General features: G+C 37.8%; 1 protein-coding gene across 2 annotated transcripts in view; it reads right to left on the bottom strand.

Annotated features, from left to right (window-relative positions):
• Nucleotides 1–22,500, bottom strand: part of SSH2 (slingshot protein phosphatase 2) — a 479,353-nt gene that overhangs the window by 350,354 nt on the left and 106,499 nt on the right. The window contains exons 2-3 of one of the 2 annotated variants that reach the window (XM_053706137.1): nt 20,127–20,156; nt 19,747–19,824 (exon numbers count right to left, since the gene is read on the bottom strand). In XM_053706137.1, the coding sequence (XP_053562112.1) occupies nt 19,747–19,824; nt 20,127–20,156 (108 nt within the window). The remainder of the gene's footprint in view (nt 1–19,746; nt 19,825–20,126; nt 20,157–22,500) is intronic. The other variant, XM_053706138.1, reaches the window with a different exon arrangement.

Genomic DNA, 22,500 nt, shown 5'->3' on the forward strand with positions numbered 1-22,500 from the left:
ATAATTCAGAAACTCTTCTGGCAGAAGAGATGGCCAAAAGGAACAAAACTTTCCAAGAAAGCAATTTAATGTCCAATGAATGCATAGGTTCAAACGGAGGAGCTTGAAGAGCTCCCAGAACCAAATTCAAACTCCATGGAGGAGAAATTGACTTAATGACAGGTTTTATACGAACCAAAGCTTGTACAAAACAATGAATATCAGGAAGAATAGCAATCTTTCTGTGAAAAAGAACAGAAAGAGCAGAGATTTGTCCTTTCAAGGAACTTGCGGACAAACCCTTATCTAAACCATCCTGAAGAAATTGTAATATTCTCGGAATTCTAAAAGAATACCAAGAAAAATGATGAGTAAGACACCAAGAAATATAAGTCTTCCAGACTCTATAATATATCTCTCTAGATACAGATTTACGAGCCTGTAACATAGTATCAATCACAGAGTCAGAGAAACCTCTTTGACTAAGAATCAAGCGTTCAATCTCCATACCTTTAAGTTTAAGGATTTCAGATCCGGATGGAAAAAAGGACCTTGCGACAGAAGGTCTGGTCTTAACGGAAGAGTCCATGGTTGGCAAGATGCCATCCGGACAAGATCCGCATACCAAAACCTGTGAGGCCATGCCGGAGCTATTAGCAGAACAAACGAGCATTCCCTCAGAATCTTGGAGATTACTCTTGGAAGAAGAACTAGAGGCGGAAAGATATAGGCAGGATGATACTTCCAAGGAAGTGATAATGCATCCACTGCCTCCGCCTGAGGATCCCGGGATCTGGACAGATACCTGGGAAGTTTCTTGTTTAGATGAGAGGCCATCAGATCTATCTCTGGAAGCCCCCACATTTGAACAATCTGAAGAAATACCTCTGGGTGAAGAGACCATTCGCCCGGATGCAACGTTTGGCGACTGAGATAATCCGCTTCCCAATTGTCTACACCTGGGATATGAACCGCAGAGATTAGACAGGAGCTGGATTCCGCCCAAACCAAAATTCGAGATACTTCTTTCATAGCCAGAGGACTGTGAGTCCCTCCTTGATGATTGATGTATGCCACAGTTGTGACATTGTCTGTCTGAAAACAAATGAACGATTCTCTCTTCAGAAGAGGCCAAAACTGAAGAGCTCTGAAAATTGCACGGAGTTCCAAAATATTGATCGGTAATCTCACCTCCTGAGATTCCCAAACTCCCTGTGCCGTCAGAGATCCCCACACAGCTCCCCAACCTGTGAGACTTGCATCTGTTGAAATTACAGTCCAGGTCGGAAGAACAAAAGAAGCCCCCTGAATTAAACGATGGTGATCTGTCCACCACGTTAGAGAGTGTCGAACAATCGGTTTTAAAGATATTAATTGAGATATCTTCGTGTAATCCCTGCACCATTGGTTCAGCATACAGAGCTGAAGAGGTCGCATGTGAAAACGAGCAAAGGGGATCACGTCCGATGCAGCAGTCATAAGACCTAGAATTTCCATGCATAAGGCTACCGAAGGGAATGATTGTGACTGAAGGTTTCGACAAGCTGTAATCAATTTTAGACGTCTCTTGTCTGTTAAAGACAGAGTCATGGACACTGAATCTATCTGGAAACCCAGAAAGGTTACCCTTGTTTGAGGAATCAAAGAACTTTTTGGTAAATTGATCCTCCAACCATGATCTTGAAGAAACAACACAAGTCGATTCGTATGAGACTCTGCTAAATGTAAAGACTGAGCAAGTACCAAGATATCGTCCAAATAAGGAAATACCACAATACCCTGTTCTCTGATTACAGACAGAAGGGCACCGAGAATCTTTGTGAAAATTCTTGGAGCTGTAGCTAGGCCAAACGGTAGAGCCACAAATTGGTAATGCTTGTCTAGAAAAGAGAATCTCAGGAACTGAAAATGATCTGGATGAATCGGAATATGCAGATATGCATCCTGTAAATCTATTGTGGACATATAATTCCCTTGCTGAACAAAAGGCAATATAGTCCTTACAGTTACCATCTTGAACGTTGGTATCCTTACAGAACGATTCAATAATTTTAGATCCAGAACTGGTCTGAAGGAATTCTCCTTCTTTGGTACAATGAAGAGATTTGAATAAAACCCCATCCCCTGTTCCGGAACTGGAACTGGCATAATTACCCCAGCCAACTCTAGATCTGAAACACAATTCAGAAATGCTTGAGCTTTCACTGGATTTACTGGGACACGGGAAAGAAAAAATCTCTTTGCAGGAGGTCTCATCTTGAAACCAATTCTGTACCCTTCTGAAACAATGCTCTGAATCCAAAGATTGTGAACAGAATTGATCCAAATTTCTTTGAAAAAACGTAACCTGCCCCCTACCAGCTGAACTGGAATGAGGGCCGTACCTTCATGTGAACTTAGAAGCAGGCTTTGCCTTTCTAGCAGGCTTGGATTTATTCCAGACTGGAGATGGTTTCCAAACTGAAACTGCTCCTGAGGACGAAGGATCAGGCTTTTGTTCTTTGTTGAAACGAAAGGAACGAAAACGATTGTTAGCCCTGTTTTTACCTTTAGATTTTTTATCCTGTGGTAAAAAAGTTCCTTTCCCACCAGTAACAGTTGAAATAATAGAATCCAACTGAGAACCAAATAATTTGTTTCCCTGGAAAGAAATGGAAAGTAGAGTTGATTTAGAAGCCATATCAGCATTCCAAGTCTTAAGCCATAAAGCTCTTCTGGCTAAGATAGCTAGAGACATAAACCTAACATCAACTCTAATAATATCAAAAATGGCATCACAGATAAAATTATTAGCATGCTGAAGAAGAATAATAATAACATGAGAATCACGATTTGCTACTTGTTGCGCTAGGGTTTCCAACCAAAAAGTTGAAGCTGCAGCAACATCAGCCAATGATATAGCAGGTCTAAGAAGATTACCTGAACACAGATAAGCTTTTCTTAGAAAGGATTCAATTTTTCTATCTAAAGGATCCTTAAACGAGGTACCATCTGACGTAGGAATGGTAGTACGTTTAGCAAGGGTAGAAATAGCCCCATCAACTTTAGGGATTTTGTCCCAAAATTCTAACCTGTCAGGCGGAACAGGATATAATTGCTTAAAACGTTTAGAAGGAGTAAATGAATTACCCAATTTATCCCATTCTTTGGAAATCACTGCAGAAATAGCATTAGGAACAGGAAAAACTTCTGGAATAACCGCAGGAGCTTTAAAAACCTTATCCAAACGTATAGAATTAGTATCAAGAGGACTAGAATCCTCTATTTCTAAAGCAATTAGTACCTCTTTAAGTAAAGAGCGAATAAATTCCATCTTAAATAAATATGAAGATTTATCAGCATCAATCTCTGAGATAGAATCCTCTGAACCAGAAGAGTCCAAAGAATCAGAATGATGGTGTTCATTTAAAAATTCATCTGTAGAGAGAGAAGATTTAAAAGACTTTTTACGTTTACTAGAAGGAGAAATAACAGACAAAGCCTTCTTTATGGATTCAGAAACAAAATCTCTTATGTTATCAGGAACATTCTGCACCTTAGATGTTGAGGGAACTGCAACAGGCAATGGTACATTACTAAAGGAAATATTATCTGCTTTAACAAGTTTGTCATGACAATTATTACAAACAACAGCTGGAGGAATAGCTACCAAAAATTTACAGCAGATACACTTAGCTTTGGTAGATCCAGCAGGCAGTGATTTTCCTGTAGTATCTTCTGGCTCAGATGCAACGTGAGACATCATGCAATATGTAAGAGAAAAAACAACATATAAAGCAAAATAGATCAAATTCCTTATAAGACAGTTTCAGGAATGGGAAAGAATGCCAAATATCAAGCTTCTAGCAACCAGAAGCAAATAAAAAAATGAGACTGAAATAATGTGGAGACAAAAGCGACGCCCATATTTTTTAGCGCCAAATAAGACGCCCACATTATTTGGCGCCTAAATGCTTTTGGCGCCAAAAATGACGCCACATCCGGAACGCCGACATTTTTGGCGCAAAATAACGTCAAAAAAATGACGTAACTTCCGGCGACACGTATGACGCCGGAAACGGAAAAGAATTTTTGCGCCTAAAAAGTCTGCGCCAAGAATGACGCAATAAAATTAAGCATTTTCAGCCCCCGCGAGCCTAACAGCCCACAGGGAAAAAAGTCAAATTTTTGAGGTAAGAAAAATATGATAATTCAATGCATAATCCCAAATATGAAACTGACTGTCTGAAAATAAGGAAAGTTGAACATTCTGAGTCAAGGCAAATAAATGTTTGAATACATATATTTAGAACTTTATAAATAAAGTGCCCAACCATAGCTTAGAGTGTCACAGAAAATAAGACTTACTTACCCCAGGACACTCATCTACATGTTTGTAGAAAGCCAAACCAGTACTGAAACGAGAATCAGTAGAGGTAATGGTAAATATAAGAGTATATCGTCGATCTGAAAAGGGAGGTAAGAGATGAATCTCTACGACCGATAACAGAGAACCTTATGAAATAGACCCCGTAGAAGGAGATCACTGCATTCAATAGGCAATACTCTCTTCACATCCCTCTGACATTCACTGCACGCTGAGAGGAAAACCGGGCTCCAACTTGCTGCGGAGCGCATATCAACGTAGAATCTAGCACAAACTTACTTCACCACCTCCCTTGGAGGCAAAGTTTGTAAAACTGATTTGTGGGTGTGGTGAGGGGGTGTATTTATAGGCATTTTAAGGTTTGGGAAACTTTGCCCCTCCTGGTAGGAATGTATATCCCATACGTCACTAGCTCATGGACTCTTGTTAATTACATGAAAGAAAGGAAAGTTGTAAGCAAACACACATGGGGGAAAAACTGCTACATCTTAAAGGGACAATCTGCACTAAAATTGTTATTGTTTAAAAAGATAGATAATGCCTTTACTACCCATTCCCCAGCTTTGCACAACCAACATTGTTAGATTAATATACTTTATAACATTTAAACCTCTAAATGTCTGCCTATTTCAAAGGCACTATAGACAGCCTCTTAAATCACATGCTTTTTTTATTTGCTTTTCACAACAGGAGACTACTAGTTCATGTGGGCCATATAGATAACAATGTGTTCCCGCCCGAGAAGTTATTTAAGATTAAACACAACACAATCAAGTCAATAGATAATAATTAGTCACAGTCATATGATCATGGGGGGTGTCAGAAGAAATGTAGATACGTTATAATCACAGAGGTAAAAAGTATATTAATATAACTGTGTTGGTTATGCAAAACTGGGGAATGGGTAATAAAGGGATTATCTATCTTTTAAACAATAACAATTCTATTGTAAAAAGCAAATATCTGTCAGCTTACAAATAAACGGTTTGAGTACTTACACATGTGAGGATATGTGCGGTGTCCAACAAAGATGTCACTAAGCCCAAAATTCAAGCACAATGTAAAGCAGACTGCTTACAGAAAAACCAGAGGGCACCACTTTTAGCTTAATAAATGTATACCCCATAAAATAAATAAGCTAAACAACATAACCTTAAAATACTTAACAGCAAAAAAGGAAATTTATGCTTACCTGATAAATTGATTTCTTCTACGATACGACGTGTCCACTGATTTCATCCTTACTTGTGGGATATTATCCTCCTGCTAACAGGAAGTGGCAAAGAGCACCACAGCAGAGCTGTATATATAGCTCCTCCCTTTCCTCCACCCCCAGTCATTCGACCGAAGGTTTAGGAAGAGAAAGGAAAAGCTAAAAGGTGCAGAGGTGACTGAAGTTGTAAAAATAAAATATAATCTGTCTTAAAATGACAGGGAGGGCCGTGGACTCGTCGTATCGTAGAAGAAATCAATTTATCAGGCAGGCATAAATTTCCTTTTCTTCTACAAGATACGACGAGTCCACGGATTTCATCCTTACTTGTGGGATAAAATACCAAAGCTACAGGACACGGATGAAAGAGAGGGACAAGACAGAGACCTAAACGGAAGGCACCACTGCTTGAAGAACTTTTCTCTCAAAAACAGCCTCAGAACAAGCAAAAGTATCAAATTTGGAAAAACGGTTACACTGCAAAGGGACGACCAAGTCGCAGCCTTACAAATCTGTTCAACAGAAGCATAGTTTTTAAAGGTCATGTGGAAGCCACAGCCCTAGTAGAATGAGCCGTAATTCTTTCAGGAGGCTGCTGTCCAGCAGTCTCATATGCCAGGCAGATGATACTCCTCAGCCAAAAAGAAAGAGGTAGTCGTTGCTTTCTGACCCCTACGCTTTCCAGAAAAAACAATGAATAATCAAAAGTTCCAAAAATTATTGCACCCCAAGAGTAAGGGGAGAAATTAACCTCTAAAAGATATTTATAGTCAAAAATATGTTAGATTTGAAAAAAATAACCCCTGCACCTCGCCACAGCTCTGCTGTGGCGCCTACCTGCCCCCAGGGTACTGCAAATTGACTCGACAACGATCCGGTTAACAGAACACCAGTCTAGGCTCAACCGGAGCTAATGCCTGCTGCCTTCTCAGCCAGAGTAAAGTGTGCGCCTGAGCGCGCGAAAATAAGCCCCACCCATCATGGACGACGATCGCATAAGACTAAACAACCGCATGGTGAAGCGGTTTAGAGTATAAAGCCATGTGGATTTGTTTTACCCCTTAAGCACACACAAAATACGGCCATACTGTTTATTTGAATAAAAACCGTTAAGCCTCCCAGTGTCCCTTTATTTAGCTTTTAAGCCCATTATAAATGCTTGGCCCAATATGTCAATAAAATAAGCACAGGTTTCTCAGTAACACCCCTTGTTTACAGGTCTACTGCTTACCCCTTCCCTTGCAGGGAAAAAATGTCAGCCAGTTCTGATATACCAAGTCTCCTCAGAAATAAAGGGCTGCACATACCTCAATGCTGCTTGTAGCATGAAACCGTTCTCCACACTGAAGATTTCTCTTGTATTACCTTCAGAAGCTCTGTGGGAACCAATATGGATCTTAGTTACATCTGCTAAGATCATCTACATCAGGGCAGAAATCTTCTTCCATATCTCCCTGAGGAAAATAGTACTCACCGGTACCATTTAAAATGAAAAGCTGCTTGATTGAAGAAACTAAAACTAACACCTCACTTTACCTCTTCCTAGTACTAACACAGGCAAAGAGAATGATTGGGGGTGGAGGGAAGGGAGGAGCTATATATACAGTTCTGCTGTGGTGCTCTTTGCCACTTCCTGTTAGCAGGAGGATAATATCCCACAAGTAAGGATGAAATCCGTGGACACGTCGTATCTTGTAGAAGAAAAGGTGACCCTTGTCTAAGGAATCAAGAAACTCCATTGTAAATTGATCCTCCAATTATGTCTTGAAGAAACCACACTTGTTGTTTCAAGTGAGATTCTGCTAAATGAAAAGATTAAAGCTAGTACCAAAATATCATCCAAATAAGGAAATGCCGCAATACACTGCTCTCTGATTACAGATAGAAGGGCACCAAGAATCTTTGAAAAGAATCTGAGCTGTCGCTAGCCCAAAAGGACGAGTGATAAATTGATGTATAGAAGTTATTCAAATTCTGAGAAAATCTCAAATTAGAACCAGAGGCCTTAGGGGAATAAAAAAAAAAAAAAAAACCAATTGGGAGCTTAAAAATTACCCTTAGATTTCTTATCTTGGGGCATAACAGACTCCCCTTTCCCCCAGTGATAGAGGAGATAATAAAATCTAATAGAAAACCTAAAAAATTACTATCCAAAAATAATAAGATAGTAATCTAAATGTAAAACACCATATCAGAGATTAAACCCATCAAAAAACCTTTGTAGTAAAAATGGCTAAAAAAGTTCATAAAAATTAAAATGACATAAAATATAGCATCACAAATGAAATTATTTAGCATGTTGAAGTAAAAGAACAATGCTTAGACAATTCAAGATCCAATAACTAAATTATACAACCAAAAAGTTGAAACAGCAGCAACATCAGTCATAGAAATGGCAGGTTTAAAAATGTAGCCAATATGTAAATATGCTTCTCTAAGAAAGGAAACAAACTTCCTATCTAAAGGATCCTTAAAAGAAGAAATATCTTCCATAGGATAGAAGTACGTTCGGCAAGAGAAGAAATAGTTTTATACTTGATTTTTATATCAGTATCTGTGAATCAAATTCTTTATAGTAGTGTCTATTACATGCAGTTATATGAAAATGAGTGTATACTGTACCTTTAATAAAGAATGAATACATTCAATAGAAAGGTTGATTTATCAATATCAGTCTCTGAAATAGGATCCTCTGAGTCAGAGAAAACCACATCAGCAGAAATACTTCAGTATGCTGTCGATCAATACAAACTTCATTAGATTTATGAGAAGTTAGGAGAGATCGTTTACGTTAATTTGAAGGCTGAATAGCAGTCATAGCCTTCTCTATGTCTGTAGCAATATACTTCTTTATATCTACAGTAATATCATGTACATTAGACTGTGAAGGTTTAACAGTAGATGTATTTGGCACTTGTTATGTTATATTATTTCATACTGATAATGTTTCTATGGTACACATATTTAAGATGAAGAAATAAAATCAGCTAATTAAACGATATACACACTTCGCTTTGGTAGAAATTGTGTACAGGCAGCTAAGTTCCTACAGTAACATCAGAGGCAGGATCAGTTTAAGACATCTTGCAATCATAATCATAACAAGCGCAAGTTTGCGGCAAAATTTTTTTGCGTCAACAAAGAAGCAACAAATGAAGTGACTCGCGTCACAACAAACGCAACCTCCGCACCAAAAATATTCGCGACAAGAATGACGCAATAAATAGAAGCATTTTGTGCGATCGCGAGCCTAATTTGCCTGTGAAAAAATTGAAAAAACAAGTCCAAAGTTAGAACTAACTGGAACCCCAGGTAAGAGAAAAAAATTACTAAATTTCTCCAAAAAACATAATTTCCATGCTAAAAACTGTTACACGGCAAAGGGAAATAAACATAGACCTGACTCAAGGCAAATATATGCATAATATATATTTAAAACTTTAAAATATAAAGTGCCAAACATACCTGAGAGTGTCTTAAAAAATAATATATACTTACCTGAAGACACCCATCCACATATAGCAGACAGCCAAACCAGTACTGAAACATATCAGCAGAGGTAATGGTAGAGGAGTATAATATTGATCTGTAAAGGGAGGTGGCAGATGAATCCCCACAAACAAATTTACAGAGAGCCTTAGAATAGATTTCCCATAGTTGAAAACATGGCTTCATCAGGCAATACTCCCTTCACAATCGCTCAGGCAAACACTGTACTTTGAGAGGAATTGGGCTTCAAAATGCTTAGAAATGCCTTTCACGGAAGAAAATCAAGCACGACTTGCTTCACCATCCTCCAACGAAAGGCAAAGTTTGTAAAACTGAGGTATCAGTGAGGTGGGAGGTGTATTTATAGGCATTTTGAGGTTTGGGAAATTTTTCCCCCTCCTGGTAGGAATGTATTTCCCATAAGTCACTAGCTCATGGACTCTTGCCACTTACATGAAAGAAATATTCCTGCACCCAGGCGAGTACCCTTGGCTCACCCCTGGATACCACTCAATATCAGGTAGAGTAGTACTGCTGCTATTTTTGTGTTCTATACTACAGTATAGGTAACATTTAACTACAGCTGCTTAACACATGACTAGAACAGCAGTAAAAATATGAGGTAAGAGGTAGGACTAGAAAGAGGTAGACTTTCACCGTTTATAACATTCTATGATTCACAAGTCCGAAGCTAGAACTAGCTGGAACCCCAGGTAAGAGAAAAAAAAATACAAAATTTCTCCAAAAAACATAATTTCCATGCTAAAAACGGTTACACTGCAAAGGGAAATAAACATAGACCTGACTCATGGCAAATATATGCATAATATATATATTAAAACTTTAAAATATTAAGTGCCAAACATAGCTGAGAGTGAGTGTCTTAAAAAACATAATTTATGTAAGAACTTACCTGATAAATTCATTTCTTTCATATTAGCAAGAGTCCATGAGCTAGTGACGTATGGGATATACATTCCTACCAGGAGGGGCAAAGTTTCCCAAACCTCAAAATGCCTAAAAATACACCCCTCACCACACCCACAAATCAGTTTAACGAATAGCCAAGAAGTGGGGTGATAAGAAAAAAGTGCGAAAGAATAAAAAATAAGGAATTGGAATAATTGTGCTTTATATAAAAAAATCATAACCACCACAAAAAGGGTGGGCCTCATGGACTCTTGCTAATATGAAAGAAATGAATTTATCAGGTAAGTTCTTACATAAATTATGTTTTCTTTCATGTAATTAGCAAGAGTCCATGAGCTAGTGACATATGGGATAATGAATACCCAAGATGTGGATCTTCCACGCAAGAGTCACTAGAGAGGGAGGGATAAAATAAAGACAGCCAATTCCGCTGAAAAATAATCCACACCCAAAACAAAGTTTAAATCTTATAATGAAAAAAACTGAAAATATAAGCAGAAGAATCAAACTGAAACAGCTGCCTGAAGTACTTTTCTACCAAAGACTGCTTCTGAAGAAGAAAACACATCAAAATGGTAGAATTTAGTAAAAGTATGCAAAGAAGACCAAGTTGCTGCTTTGCAAATCTGATCAACCGAAGCTTCATTCCTAAATGCCCAGGAAGTAGAGACTGACCTAGTCGAATGAGCTGTAATCCTTTGAGGCGGAGTTCTACCCGACTCAACATAAGCATGATGAATCAAAGACTTTAACTAAGATGCCAAAGAAATGGCAGAAGCCTTCTGACCTTTCCTAGAACCAGAAAAGATAACCAATAGACTAGAAGTCTTTCGGAAATCTTTAGTAGCTTCAACATAATATTTCAAAGCTCTAACTACATCCAAAGAATGCAACGATCTTTCCTTAGAGTTCTTAGGATTAGGACACAATGAAGGAACTACAATTTCTCTACTAATGTTGTTAGAATTCACAACCTTAGGTAAAAATTTAAATGAAGTTCGCAACACCGCCTTATCCTGATGAAAAATCAGAAAAGGAGACTCACAAGAAAGAGCAGATAATTCAGAAACTCTTCTAGCAGAAGAGATGGCCAAAAGAAACAAAACTTTCCAAGAAAGTAATTTAATATCCAGCGAATGCATAGGTTCAAACGGAGGAGCTTGAAGAGCCCCCAGAACCAAATTCAAACTCCAAGGAGGAGAAATTGACTTAATGACAGGTTTTATACGAACCAAAGCCTGTACAAAACAATGAATATCAGGAAGATTAGCAATCTTTCTGTGAAAAAGAACAGAAAGAGCAGAGATTTGTCCTTTCAAGGAACTTGCAGACAAACCTTTATCCAAACCATCCTGAAGAAACTGTAAAATTCTAGGAATTCTAAAAGAATGCCAAGAAAAATGATGAGAAGAAAACCAAGAAATGTAAGTCTTCCAGACTCGATAATATATCTTCCTAGATACAGATTTACGAGCCTGTAACATAGTATTAATTACGGAGTCAGAAAAACCTCTATGACTGAGAATCAAGCGTTCAATCTCCATACCTTCAAATTTAAGGATTTGAGATCCTGATGGAAAAAAGGACCTTGCGATAGAAGGTCTGGTCTTAACGGAAGAGTCCACGGTTGGCAAGTAGCCATCCGGACAAGATCCGCATACCAAAACCTCTGAGGAGCCACCAGCAGAACAGACGAACGCTCCTTTAGAATCTTGGAAATCACTCTTGGAAGAAGAACTAGAGGCGGAAAGATATAGGCAGGATGATACCTCCAAGGAAGTGACAATGCATCCACTGCTTCCGCCTGAGGATCCCTGGATCTGGACAGATACCTGGGAAGCTTCTTGTTTAGATGAGAAGCCATCAGATCTATTTCTGGAAGTCCCCACATTTGAACAATCTGAAGAAATACCTCTGGGTGAAGAGACCACTCGCCCGGATGTAATGTCTGGCGACTGAGATAATCCGCTTCCCAATTGTCTATACCTGGGATATGAACCGCAGAAATTAGACAGGAGCTGGATTCCGCCCAAACAAGTATTCGAGATACTTCTTTCATAGCCAGAGGACTGTGAGTCCCTCCATGATGATTGACATATGCCACGGTTGTGACATTGTCAGTCTGAAAACAAATGAATGACTCTCTCTTTAGAAGAGGCCACGACTGAAGAGCTCTGAAAATCGCACGTAGTTCCAAAATGTTGATTGGTAATCTCGCCTCCTGAGATTCCCAAACCCCTTGTGCTGTCAGAGACCCCCATACAGCTCCCCAACCTGTCAGACTTGCATCTGTTGAGATCACAGTCCAGGTCGGAAGAACAAAAGAAGCCCCCTGAACTAAACAATGGTGGTCTGTCTACCACGTCAGAGAGTGTCGTACAATCGGTTTTAAAGATATTAATTGCGATATCTTTGTATAATCCCTGCATCACTGGTTCAGCATACAGAGCTGAAGAGGTCGCATGTGAAAACGAGCAAAGGGGATCGCGTCCGATGCAGCAGTCATAAGACCTAGAATTTCCATGCATAAGGCTACCGAAGGGAATGATTGTGACTGAAGATTTCGACAAGCTGAAACCAATTTCAGACGTCTTTTGTCCGTCAGCGACAGAGTCATGGACACTGAATCTATCTGGAAACCTAAAAAGGTTACCATTGTCTGAGGAATTAACAAACTCTTTGGTAAATTGATCCTCCAACCATGTTCTTGAAGAAACGACACAAGTCGATTCGTATGAGATTCTGCTAAAAGTGAAGACTGAGCAAGTACCAAGATATCGTCCAAATAAGGAAATACCACAATACCCTGTTCTCTGATTACAGATAGAAGGGCACCGAGAACCTTTGTAAAAATCCTTGGAGCTGTTGCTAGGCCAAACGGCAGAGCCACAAACTGGTAATGCTTGTCTAGGAAAGAGAATCTCAAAAACTGATAGTGATCTGGATGAATCGGAATATGCAGATATGCATCTTGTAAATCTATTGTGGACATATAATGCTCTTGCTGAACAAAAGGCAGGATAGTCCTTATAGTTACCATTTTGAATGTTGGTATCCTTACATAACGATTCAATATTTTTAAATCCAGAACTGGTCTGAAGGAATTCTCCTTCTTTGGTACAATGAAGAGATTTGAGTAAAACCCCAGCCCCTGTTCCAGAACTGGAACTGGCACAATTACTCCAACCAACTCTAGATCTGAAACACATTTCAGAAATGCTTGAGCCTTCACTGGATTTATTGGGACACGGGAAAGAAAAAATCTTCTTGCAGGAGGCCTTATCTTGAAGCCTATTCTGTACCCTTGTGAAACAATGTTCTGAATCCAAAGATTGTGAATCGAATTGATCCAAATTTCTTTGAAAAAACGCAATCTGCCCCCTACCAGCTGGGCTGGAATGAGGGCCGCACCTTCATGTGGACTTGGGAGCTGGCTTTGGCTTTCTAAAGGGCTTGGATTTATTCCAGACTGGAGATGGTTTCCAAACTGATACCGTTCCTGTAGGGGAAGGATCAGGCTTTTGTTCCTTATTATGACGAAAGGAACGAAAACGATTAGCGGACCTAAATTTAGCTTTAGATTTTTTATCCTGTGGTAAAAAAGTTCCTTTCCCCCCAGTAACAGTTGAAATAATAGAATCCAACTGTGAACCAAACAATTTATTACCCTGGAAAGAAAGGGAAAGCAAAGTTGACTTAGAAGACATATCAGCATTCCAAGTTTTAAGCCATAAAGCTCTTCTAGCTAAAAACATATACCTGACATCAACCCTGATGATATCAAAGATGGCATCACAAATAAAGTTATTAGCATGTTGAAGAATATTAACAATGCTATGAGTATTATGATCTGTTACTTGTTGTGCTAAAGCTTCTAACCAGAAAGTTGAAGCTGCAGCAACATCCGCCAAAGATATAGCAGGTCTAAGAAGATTACCTGAACATAAGTAAGCTTTTCTTAGAAAGGATTCAATTTTCCTATCTAAAGGATCCTTAAAAGAAGTACTATCTGCCGTAGGAATAGTAGTACGTTTAGCAAGAGTAGAGATAGCCCCATCAACCTTAGGGATTTTGTCCCAAAACTCTAATCTGTCAGATGGCACAGGATATAATTGCTTAAACCGTTTAGAAGGAGTAAATTAATTACCCAGATTATTCCATTCCCTGGAAATTACTTCAGAAATAGCATCAGGTACGGGAAAAACCTCCGGAATAACTACAGGGGGTTTAAAAACCGTATTCAAACGTTTAGATTTAGTATCAAGAGGACCAGACTCCTCTATTTCTAATGCAATTAAGACTTCTTTAAGTAAAGAACGAATAAATTCCATTTTAAATAAATAAGAAGATTTATCAGTATCAATCTCTGAAACAGAACCTTCTGAACCAGAAAAATCAGTATCAGAAACAGAATCAGAATGATGATGTTCGTTTAAAAAGTCATCTGAAACATGAGAAGTTTTAAAAGACCTTTTATGTTTACTGGAAGGAGGAATAACAGACATAGCCTTCTTAATAGATTTAGAAACAAAATCTCTTATGTTAACAGGAACACCCTGAATATTAGATGTTGATGGAACAGCAACAGGTAATGGAACATTACTAAAGGAAATATTATCTGCATTAGAAAGTTTGTCATGACATTCATCACAAACAACAGCCGGAGAAACAGTTACCACAAGTTTACAACAAATATACTTAACTTTGGTAGATCCAGCATCAGGCAGCGATTTTCCAGAAGTAGCTTCTGATTCAGGGTCAATCTGAGACATCTTGCAATATGTAATAGAAAAAACAACATATAAAGCAAAATTGATCAAATTCCTTAAATGACAGTTTCAGGAATGGGAAAAAATGCCAATGAACCAGCTTCTAGCAACCAGAAGCAAATAAACAATGAGACTTAAATATTGTGGAGACAATAATGACGCCAATATTTTTTAGCGCCAAAAAAGACGCCCACAATAATTGGCGCCTAAATGAATTTGGCGCCAAAAATCACGCCACATCCGGTAACGCCGACACTTTTGGCGCAAAAACGTCAAAAAAATGACGCAACTTCCGGCGACAAGTATGACGCCGGAAATGACACAGAAAATTTTTGCGACAAAAAAGTCTGCGCCAAGAATGACGCAATAAAATGAAGCATTTTCAGCCCCCGCGAGCCTAACAGCCCACAGGAAAAAAGTCAAATTTTAAGGTAAGAAAAATTGGTTTATTCATATGCATTATCCCAAATATGAAACGGACTGTCTGAAATAAGGAACGTTGAACATCCTGAATCAAGGCAAATAAATGTTTAAACACATATATTTAGAACTTTATATAAAAGTGCCCAACCATAGCTTAGAGTGTCACAAAATAAGACTTACTTACCCCAGGACACTCATCTACATGTAGTAGAAAGCCAAACCAGTACTGAAACGAGAATCAATAGAGGTAATGGTATATCTAAGAGTATATCGTCGATCTGAAAAGGGAGGTAAGAGATGAATCTCTACGACCGATAACAGAGAACCTATGAAATAGACCCCGTAGAAGGAGATCATTGAATTCAAATAGGCAATACTCTCTTCACATCCCTCTGACTTTCACTGCACACTGAGAGGAAAACCGGGCTCCAGCCTGCTGCGAAGCGCATATCAACGTAGAATCTAGCACAAACTTACTTCACCACCTCCATGGGAGGCAAAGTTTGTAAAACTGATTTGTGGGTGTGGTGAGGGGTGTATTTATAGGCATTTTGAGGTTTGGGAAACTTTGCCCCTCCTGGTAGGAATGTATATCCCATACGTCACTAGCTCATGGACTCTTGCTAATTACATGAAAGAAAATAATATATACTTACCTGAAGACACCCATCCACATATAGCAGACAGCCAAACCAGTATTGAAACATATCAGCAGAGGTAATGGTAGATGAGTATAATATCAATCTGTAAAGGGAAGTGGCAGATAAATCCCCACAACCAAATTTACAGAGAGCCTCAGAATAGATTTCCCATAGTTGAAAATATGGCATCATCAGGCAATACTTCCTTCACAATCCCTCAGGCAAACACTGTACATTGAGAGGAATTGGGCTTCAAAATGCTAAGAAACACCTTTCACAGAAGAAAATCAAGCACGACTTGCTTCACCATCCTCCAACGAAGGCAAAGTTTGTAAAACTGAGGTATGAGTGAGGTTAGAGGTGTATTTATAGGCATTTTGAGGTTTGGGAAACTTTGCCCCCTCCTGGTAGGAATGTATATCCCATACGTCACTAGCTCATGGACTCTTGCCACTTACAAAATATTCCTGCAAACAGGCGGGTACCCTTGGCTCACCCCTGGGTACCACTCAATATCAGGTAGAGTAGTACTGCTGCTATTTTTGTGTTCTATACTACAGTATAGGTAAAATATCTATCTACAGCTGCTTAACACAGGACTAGAACAGCAGTTCAGCAAAATGTGTCTTCACCTGTGTAGCCAGAATTCCTAGCACCGGCCCTGCCTGAGGCTCCTGTGTATACTCCAGGTGGAGTGATCAGCTAGGGACTCCATCCAGAAAATAAGGAACATGGATGGTGCAGGTCAGATGGAGAGACATATACCTCAGGGGAGACTGATTACATGTTACTACAATACCTCATATTTTTACTTGTAAATGCATTTTTTATATGCATTTTTATTAGAGGAGTGCGGTTTAAAAGTAAACTTAGATTGGTGTATTCTGCGCTTATCTGTGTTTTTCTAGACTTTTTCTACAATGTAAAACAGACAATTACACACACAGAGAAATTGGTGCCGCATCAATAGGCATATCAAAGACAGGGAAGTTAAATTATCTCCAAAAAATGAGGTCCAATACCTCAGTGCTCTCTCTCTTCATTATCAACAACTAACTTAATGATAGGTAAAACACTAATGCCTAGATAAAAAGTGGAGCGCAAAAATATTAACGCTATTAAGTGCTAACACTGTTCAAGTTAAATCAATAGCGTTCAAATTACAAGTTGAAAGTAAAATGTTTGTGCTCAAGCAAAAGACTCAGTCACACTAACATCTAGAGTTCGGATAGTACAGCCTCGCCAACTCCCTCTCCATGTGGACATCTACAAAACCCTCTTCTTGCTCAAGTGCAACACATAACTTTAAACTTGTAATATGAGCAATGTCTAACCAAGTGAAGGGCACGCTAAAGGATGTCGGCAACATTAAATGTTCTCTGGCTGCTGACTTTTAAAGACATCGCAACTATTATATGGCGAGACGCCTCTCATCCAAGTTCTCTCTGTTGTTGTTGCTTTATTTTTGTTGTTGTGGTTCTTGTGTATCAAGAAGAGTTCGTCACATAGAAACTGCTCTAAGCTTTAGTTTTACTTGTGGTCTTAATGTGCATTAGACTGATGTATATCTCAGCTCTCATGTAAACTTATATATCTTAGCCCCTTTAGCTAACCCCAAAATATTTGTCTCCGACATCTCTGAATAATATACCTCGCATAGGAAAGATAGTCTATGTTGCTGCGGATCTATGTTATGGCAGGGACTTGCCAGGACTGACCCACTTTCCCCAATTGATATATCTGCCCTCACGCTATAATCCTACACTGCTTCATTGTGTTACTGACATACCAGCATTCAGCCATGGGGTGACTCTAGCTATACTCGACTGGGTCCTACTTGCATTAAAAGTAATTTTGAGGCTTTGTATTAATGTTGAACAATCTGTACATATCTTACACTATATGTTACATCTAGGCAGACCACTCTTCTACTTCTAAGCTCCTAAGCCTTGCAGCTGTAGTCCTCATATATATTTCCCTTTCTGTCATTGATGGTAACTCTTTTACAATTAGGACCTTCTCAAATAATTTAACAAGAGGGGCTCTTATCATATACCTACATATTACCACCATCAAAATTACATATGCCCTACTCTTATAATTGGTACTCCCCCCATCCATATTCTACATGATACGGTCCAAAAGTGACTGAGATAAGTATCTAACCCCCTCATCCTTTACTATTTTAGATGTGGGTAGGTATAAAGGTGACCGGTGTATTATGAGGGACGCAAAGGTTGGAAGAACCTAACACCAAGGTTTTTTTCTTATATTTCATGAGTACCTACGTATGTTAAAGGGGAAGTATTTACATGGCTACTATTCTCTCCTGTACTCTTAGCTAGTAGCAGAACATGACATTGCAACCTATATGACTACCCTATGTGACATAAACCTGCCACATATAAGAATAGGAACTATAGAAATGCAAGGTTTACTTTACTGTATAATTCCCACTATTACTCCTGGATATAACATTTCTGTGGATAACCAGTAACGCCACTAGCTCCCTATAATTGTTCCTAACAGCTCTTGCTCATGGCTATACACAACACCATATATACCTGAAAAATTCTCTGCCTACCTACACTTCGCCTTACATCTTTATAAGAGTAGCTCTAGTCACGGCATCAAAGATTAGTATTATCCAATTTTCACTCAAATCTGTTCCTCCAGTACCAACATCTAGCTATACTCCCTGCTCCCATCTATACACTCTTAGCTGACTGGATTGTACTCTCTAAACACCTCCCTACCCTCTTCTGAGCGGCTCTTGCCCGCTGCATCCCCTTACCCCATTTATCTTCTCACTAACTATGCTCATCATATATTCACTTTAAAATTATATTCTGCAACTATATAATCTCTTATTTAGTTTATACAATGCCTGAGCAGTAGTTACCATAATCTATCTTATTATACAAAAACTGAGGTCCTTACTATACAGACTTAACATTACCCTTGACTACCTTTCATCATATCTAACGTAAAATAATTACCTACACAGTACCTTATGAATATCTGTATCCTCCTTTTTGTAGGAATACCAATACGATATCTTTGTCAATTTTGATGTTAATAGAAATGTAACCTCTTAGTATTTACTGAAAATTTTATGTCTTTAGAATGTTTGAGTCTTATCTCTTGATGTATATTCTTAATACCTCAATAAAAAACTTTATTTAAAAAAAAAAAATGTTCTCTGGCTATTGTTTTACCACGGACTTGTAATACCAGATTGCACACTAATCTTGGTGCGGTCCTGTGATATTAATAGAGCTCCATGTGTAATCTAGGCCTAAATGTATATATGTGAACATAAACTAACACAGGGCAAGCCCCAAAAAAGAATAAATATTGTTCTAATGTGCATAAAACAATTGTGCTTGCAAAACAGCCAGATAACCTGATGGGGGGCTGTGAAAAATATTAGAGCCTGGAGGCTGTCCATCCTGTGCAAAGGATACAATACATTAAATACAAATAAATAAAATATTGAACAAGACAGAAATAGTGGTGTCTTATACCCACATATAACTTGACAACATATAAAAGCAGTTGGTGTTCATTGGAAAGTTCTACAATGGCAGCTAAAAATATTACGGTTTTAAAATCCCCCCCAAAAAATACTCAATTTTAATGCTTTGTGACTGACTACATATGATTTAAAACATCCTATTTAAGTTTAATGTGCACTTTTAAATTTGGCTTGAAACACTACTGGATATATCCAAAAACCTATAACATGGTTTCTGAAGTGAACTACTTAAACTGGATCAAAATCAGGTCTTTCTAGCTCTTTATAATTCTGTCTGAAGCCTTGTTCGTCCACTCGATCCCAGACATTATAAACTAGCTAAAAGCTTAACAGCTAATTACATAGGCAATATTTAGCCGTCCTAATGGCTGGCGGTACAATCCTGAATACCTACGTACATTGGTACCATTAAACAACTCTGTATCTTCGCATTGACAGCAGAATACGTCAGTTTCATTTTCTTCCAAAAGTGAAGTCTGCAACGCAAACAAGATAATTTCAGCATTTCGTGAGCTAGGCCGGGAAGCAGAATAGAGGCAGGGAAAGCCCAAAGCAAAGTGCATAAGCAATCAGTCACCAGCAGAAGTGAAGGAAGGCTGTGGAAAAGTGACCAGCAATGCTATATGTGTACCTCTTAAGTCAATATATTATCTAAAAAACAGATAAGGAACCCTTAGTGTGATCTATCTACATTAGCTTATCAAATTAAAGAATAATAAAGATGCTCTACTGTTAACTCAATAACTATTATCAACGGAGTAAATCACTAAGCACATACCTTTATTAAGCACATTGGTGTTTGAGGAACCTGAAATCAATAAGCCTTTATTAATAAACCAAAACTTGGAAGCATTACAAAACATAATAAAGTAATTTCTAGATTGTATATAGAATAAAAAGAACAGTAAACTGTAATCTATTAGACAGCACATCATTATTTTTGTAAATATTGTTTGGTTATTAAAGTGATTGTAAAGTGATGACGAATCCCGCTTCCTCCAATCGTTGTGTGCCCCCTTTGGCATCCAGGTTGTGGGGCAACTATTGGAGGAAGCCGGATTCATCATCAATATGTTAAATACAGCAGGAGCTGCGGGCGGAGGATCAGCGGTCTGCTTTCCATAAAACAAAAGGAAAGTATTTTTAAAAAGAAGCGTCATTGTAAAGTTTAATGAATTTTAAAATATCCCTGTTTTTAAAGAGTATTTTTACATACCAGGCTTTAATTTGTTACACTTTACAATCACTTTAAGTTTTAGAATTAATAAATATAATAGCCCTTAGTCATGTCTAAATAACAATTCCTTAAGTATTTTCATATCACAACAGAGAGATAATTACATTATATGTAGAATCTGCAATAAATAATATGTAGGAGGAACTAAAATTGGTAATGAAAGAAAGCACAAGAGTACATCTAAAAAAAAATAGCCATGTGGGAGCAGTGTAATACTTTGTAATATTACAACATTTTCTGCTATCCGAAGCATAAATTGATTGCTTAATTTAACATAAATGTATTTAATAATTTGTGCAATAAAACATTAAATATTTAAATATTAGCCAATTATAGCTTAAAGGGACAGTCGAGACAAGGTTAAGATACAGTAAAAGCTGCAGTAATCTTAACAAAAATGTCATGATTCATATTTAATGCAATAAAACATTAAATATTTCAATATTAGCTAATTATAGCTTAAAGGGACAGTCGAGACAAGGTTAGTGCAAAGATACAGTAAAAGCTGCAGTAATCTTAACAAAAATGTCATGATTCCAATAGGGAATGCAATTGTAAACAACTTTCCAATTTAGCAATCATATGCTAATTTCTAAGCCATTGCACTGCCTTTTATCTCCATGCATTTTGACAGTTAGACACTGCTAGTTGATGTGTCATATAGATAACATTGTGCTCACTCCTGTGGAGTTATTTAAGAGTCAGCATTGATTGGCTAAAATGCAAGTAGACTGTCACTTTAATAATTGCTAAAATTTTAATCAGGTGCTCAGAAACATTAGCCGGATGGTGCACCGATTAAATGGGACATTAAACACTTTGAAATGTTAATGTAAAATCTTAAATTATATATATAAAAAAAAAACTCAGCAATATACTTTCATTATTTATTTTGTCCCATTTTCCTGTAATTCCATTCCAAAATTGTGAGATTTTCTGTTCCTGTTAAAAATAGAAGTGCAGCCATTGGCTGCACCCTCCAATTACCTATTTAGAAATGTCCCTCACTGGCCACAGCAGAGAAGGTAACCTAAGTTACAACATGGCAGATCCCATTGTTTTATAGACACTAAAACGTTACACTTGTTTTGTCTATATTTTAAAAAACACATCTACATGGTATTCTCAGACTAATCTTTTCATTGAATGCATCATTCTATCTATCATTTATTTAGTGTTTAAATGTCCCTTTAAAAGGTCCCGTGCAGAACATTGTGGGTGAGGGTGGGTGTATTCTGAAGATACAAACACTAGTTTACAAATAATATGTCTCCAAGAAACATGAAATAACAAATAAACAATACAAAAATAGTTAAAGGGACACTAAACTCCAAAAAAATATTTCATGATTCAGATAGAGCATGCAATTTTAGTCAACTTTCTAATTTAATCCTATTATCAAATTTTCTTCGTTTTCCTGCTATCTTTATTTAAAAAGCAGGAATATGATGCATAGGAGCCAGCCCATTTTTGGTTGAGAACCTGGGTTATGCTTGCTTATTGGAGGGTAAATGAAAGCATCAAATAAGCAAGCACTATCCATGGTGCTGAACCTAAAATGGGCTGGCTGCTAAGATTTACATTCCTGCTTTTAAAATAAAGATAGCAAGAGAACGAAGAAAAATTGATAATAGGAGTAAATTAGAAAGTTGCTTAAAATGTCATGCTCTATCTGAATCATGAAAGAAAAAAATTGGGTTCAGTGTCCCTTTAAGCATATCACTGCTCTCAATGCTTATTTCTCAAAGCTTTGGCCAATTTAAAGAGCCTAACAAAGTGATAAGTAAATAAATGTCAATATTTTTTTTAAAGGGATAGTAAACCCCAAAATTTTCTTTTAGGATTCAGATAGAACATACAATTTTAAACAACTTTCCAATTTACTTCTATTATCAAATCTGCTTCATTCTCTTGT

This window comes from Bombina bombina, chromosome 3 (assembly GCF_027579735.1).
Source record: "Bombina bombina isolate aBomBom1 chromosome 3, aBomBom1.pri, whole genome shotgun sequence".
NCBI classification, from domain to species: domain Eukaryota; kingdom Metazoa; phylum Chordata; class Amphibia; order Anura; family Bombinatoridae; genus Bombina; species Bombina bombina.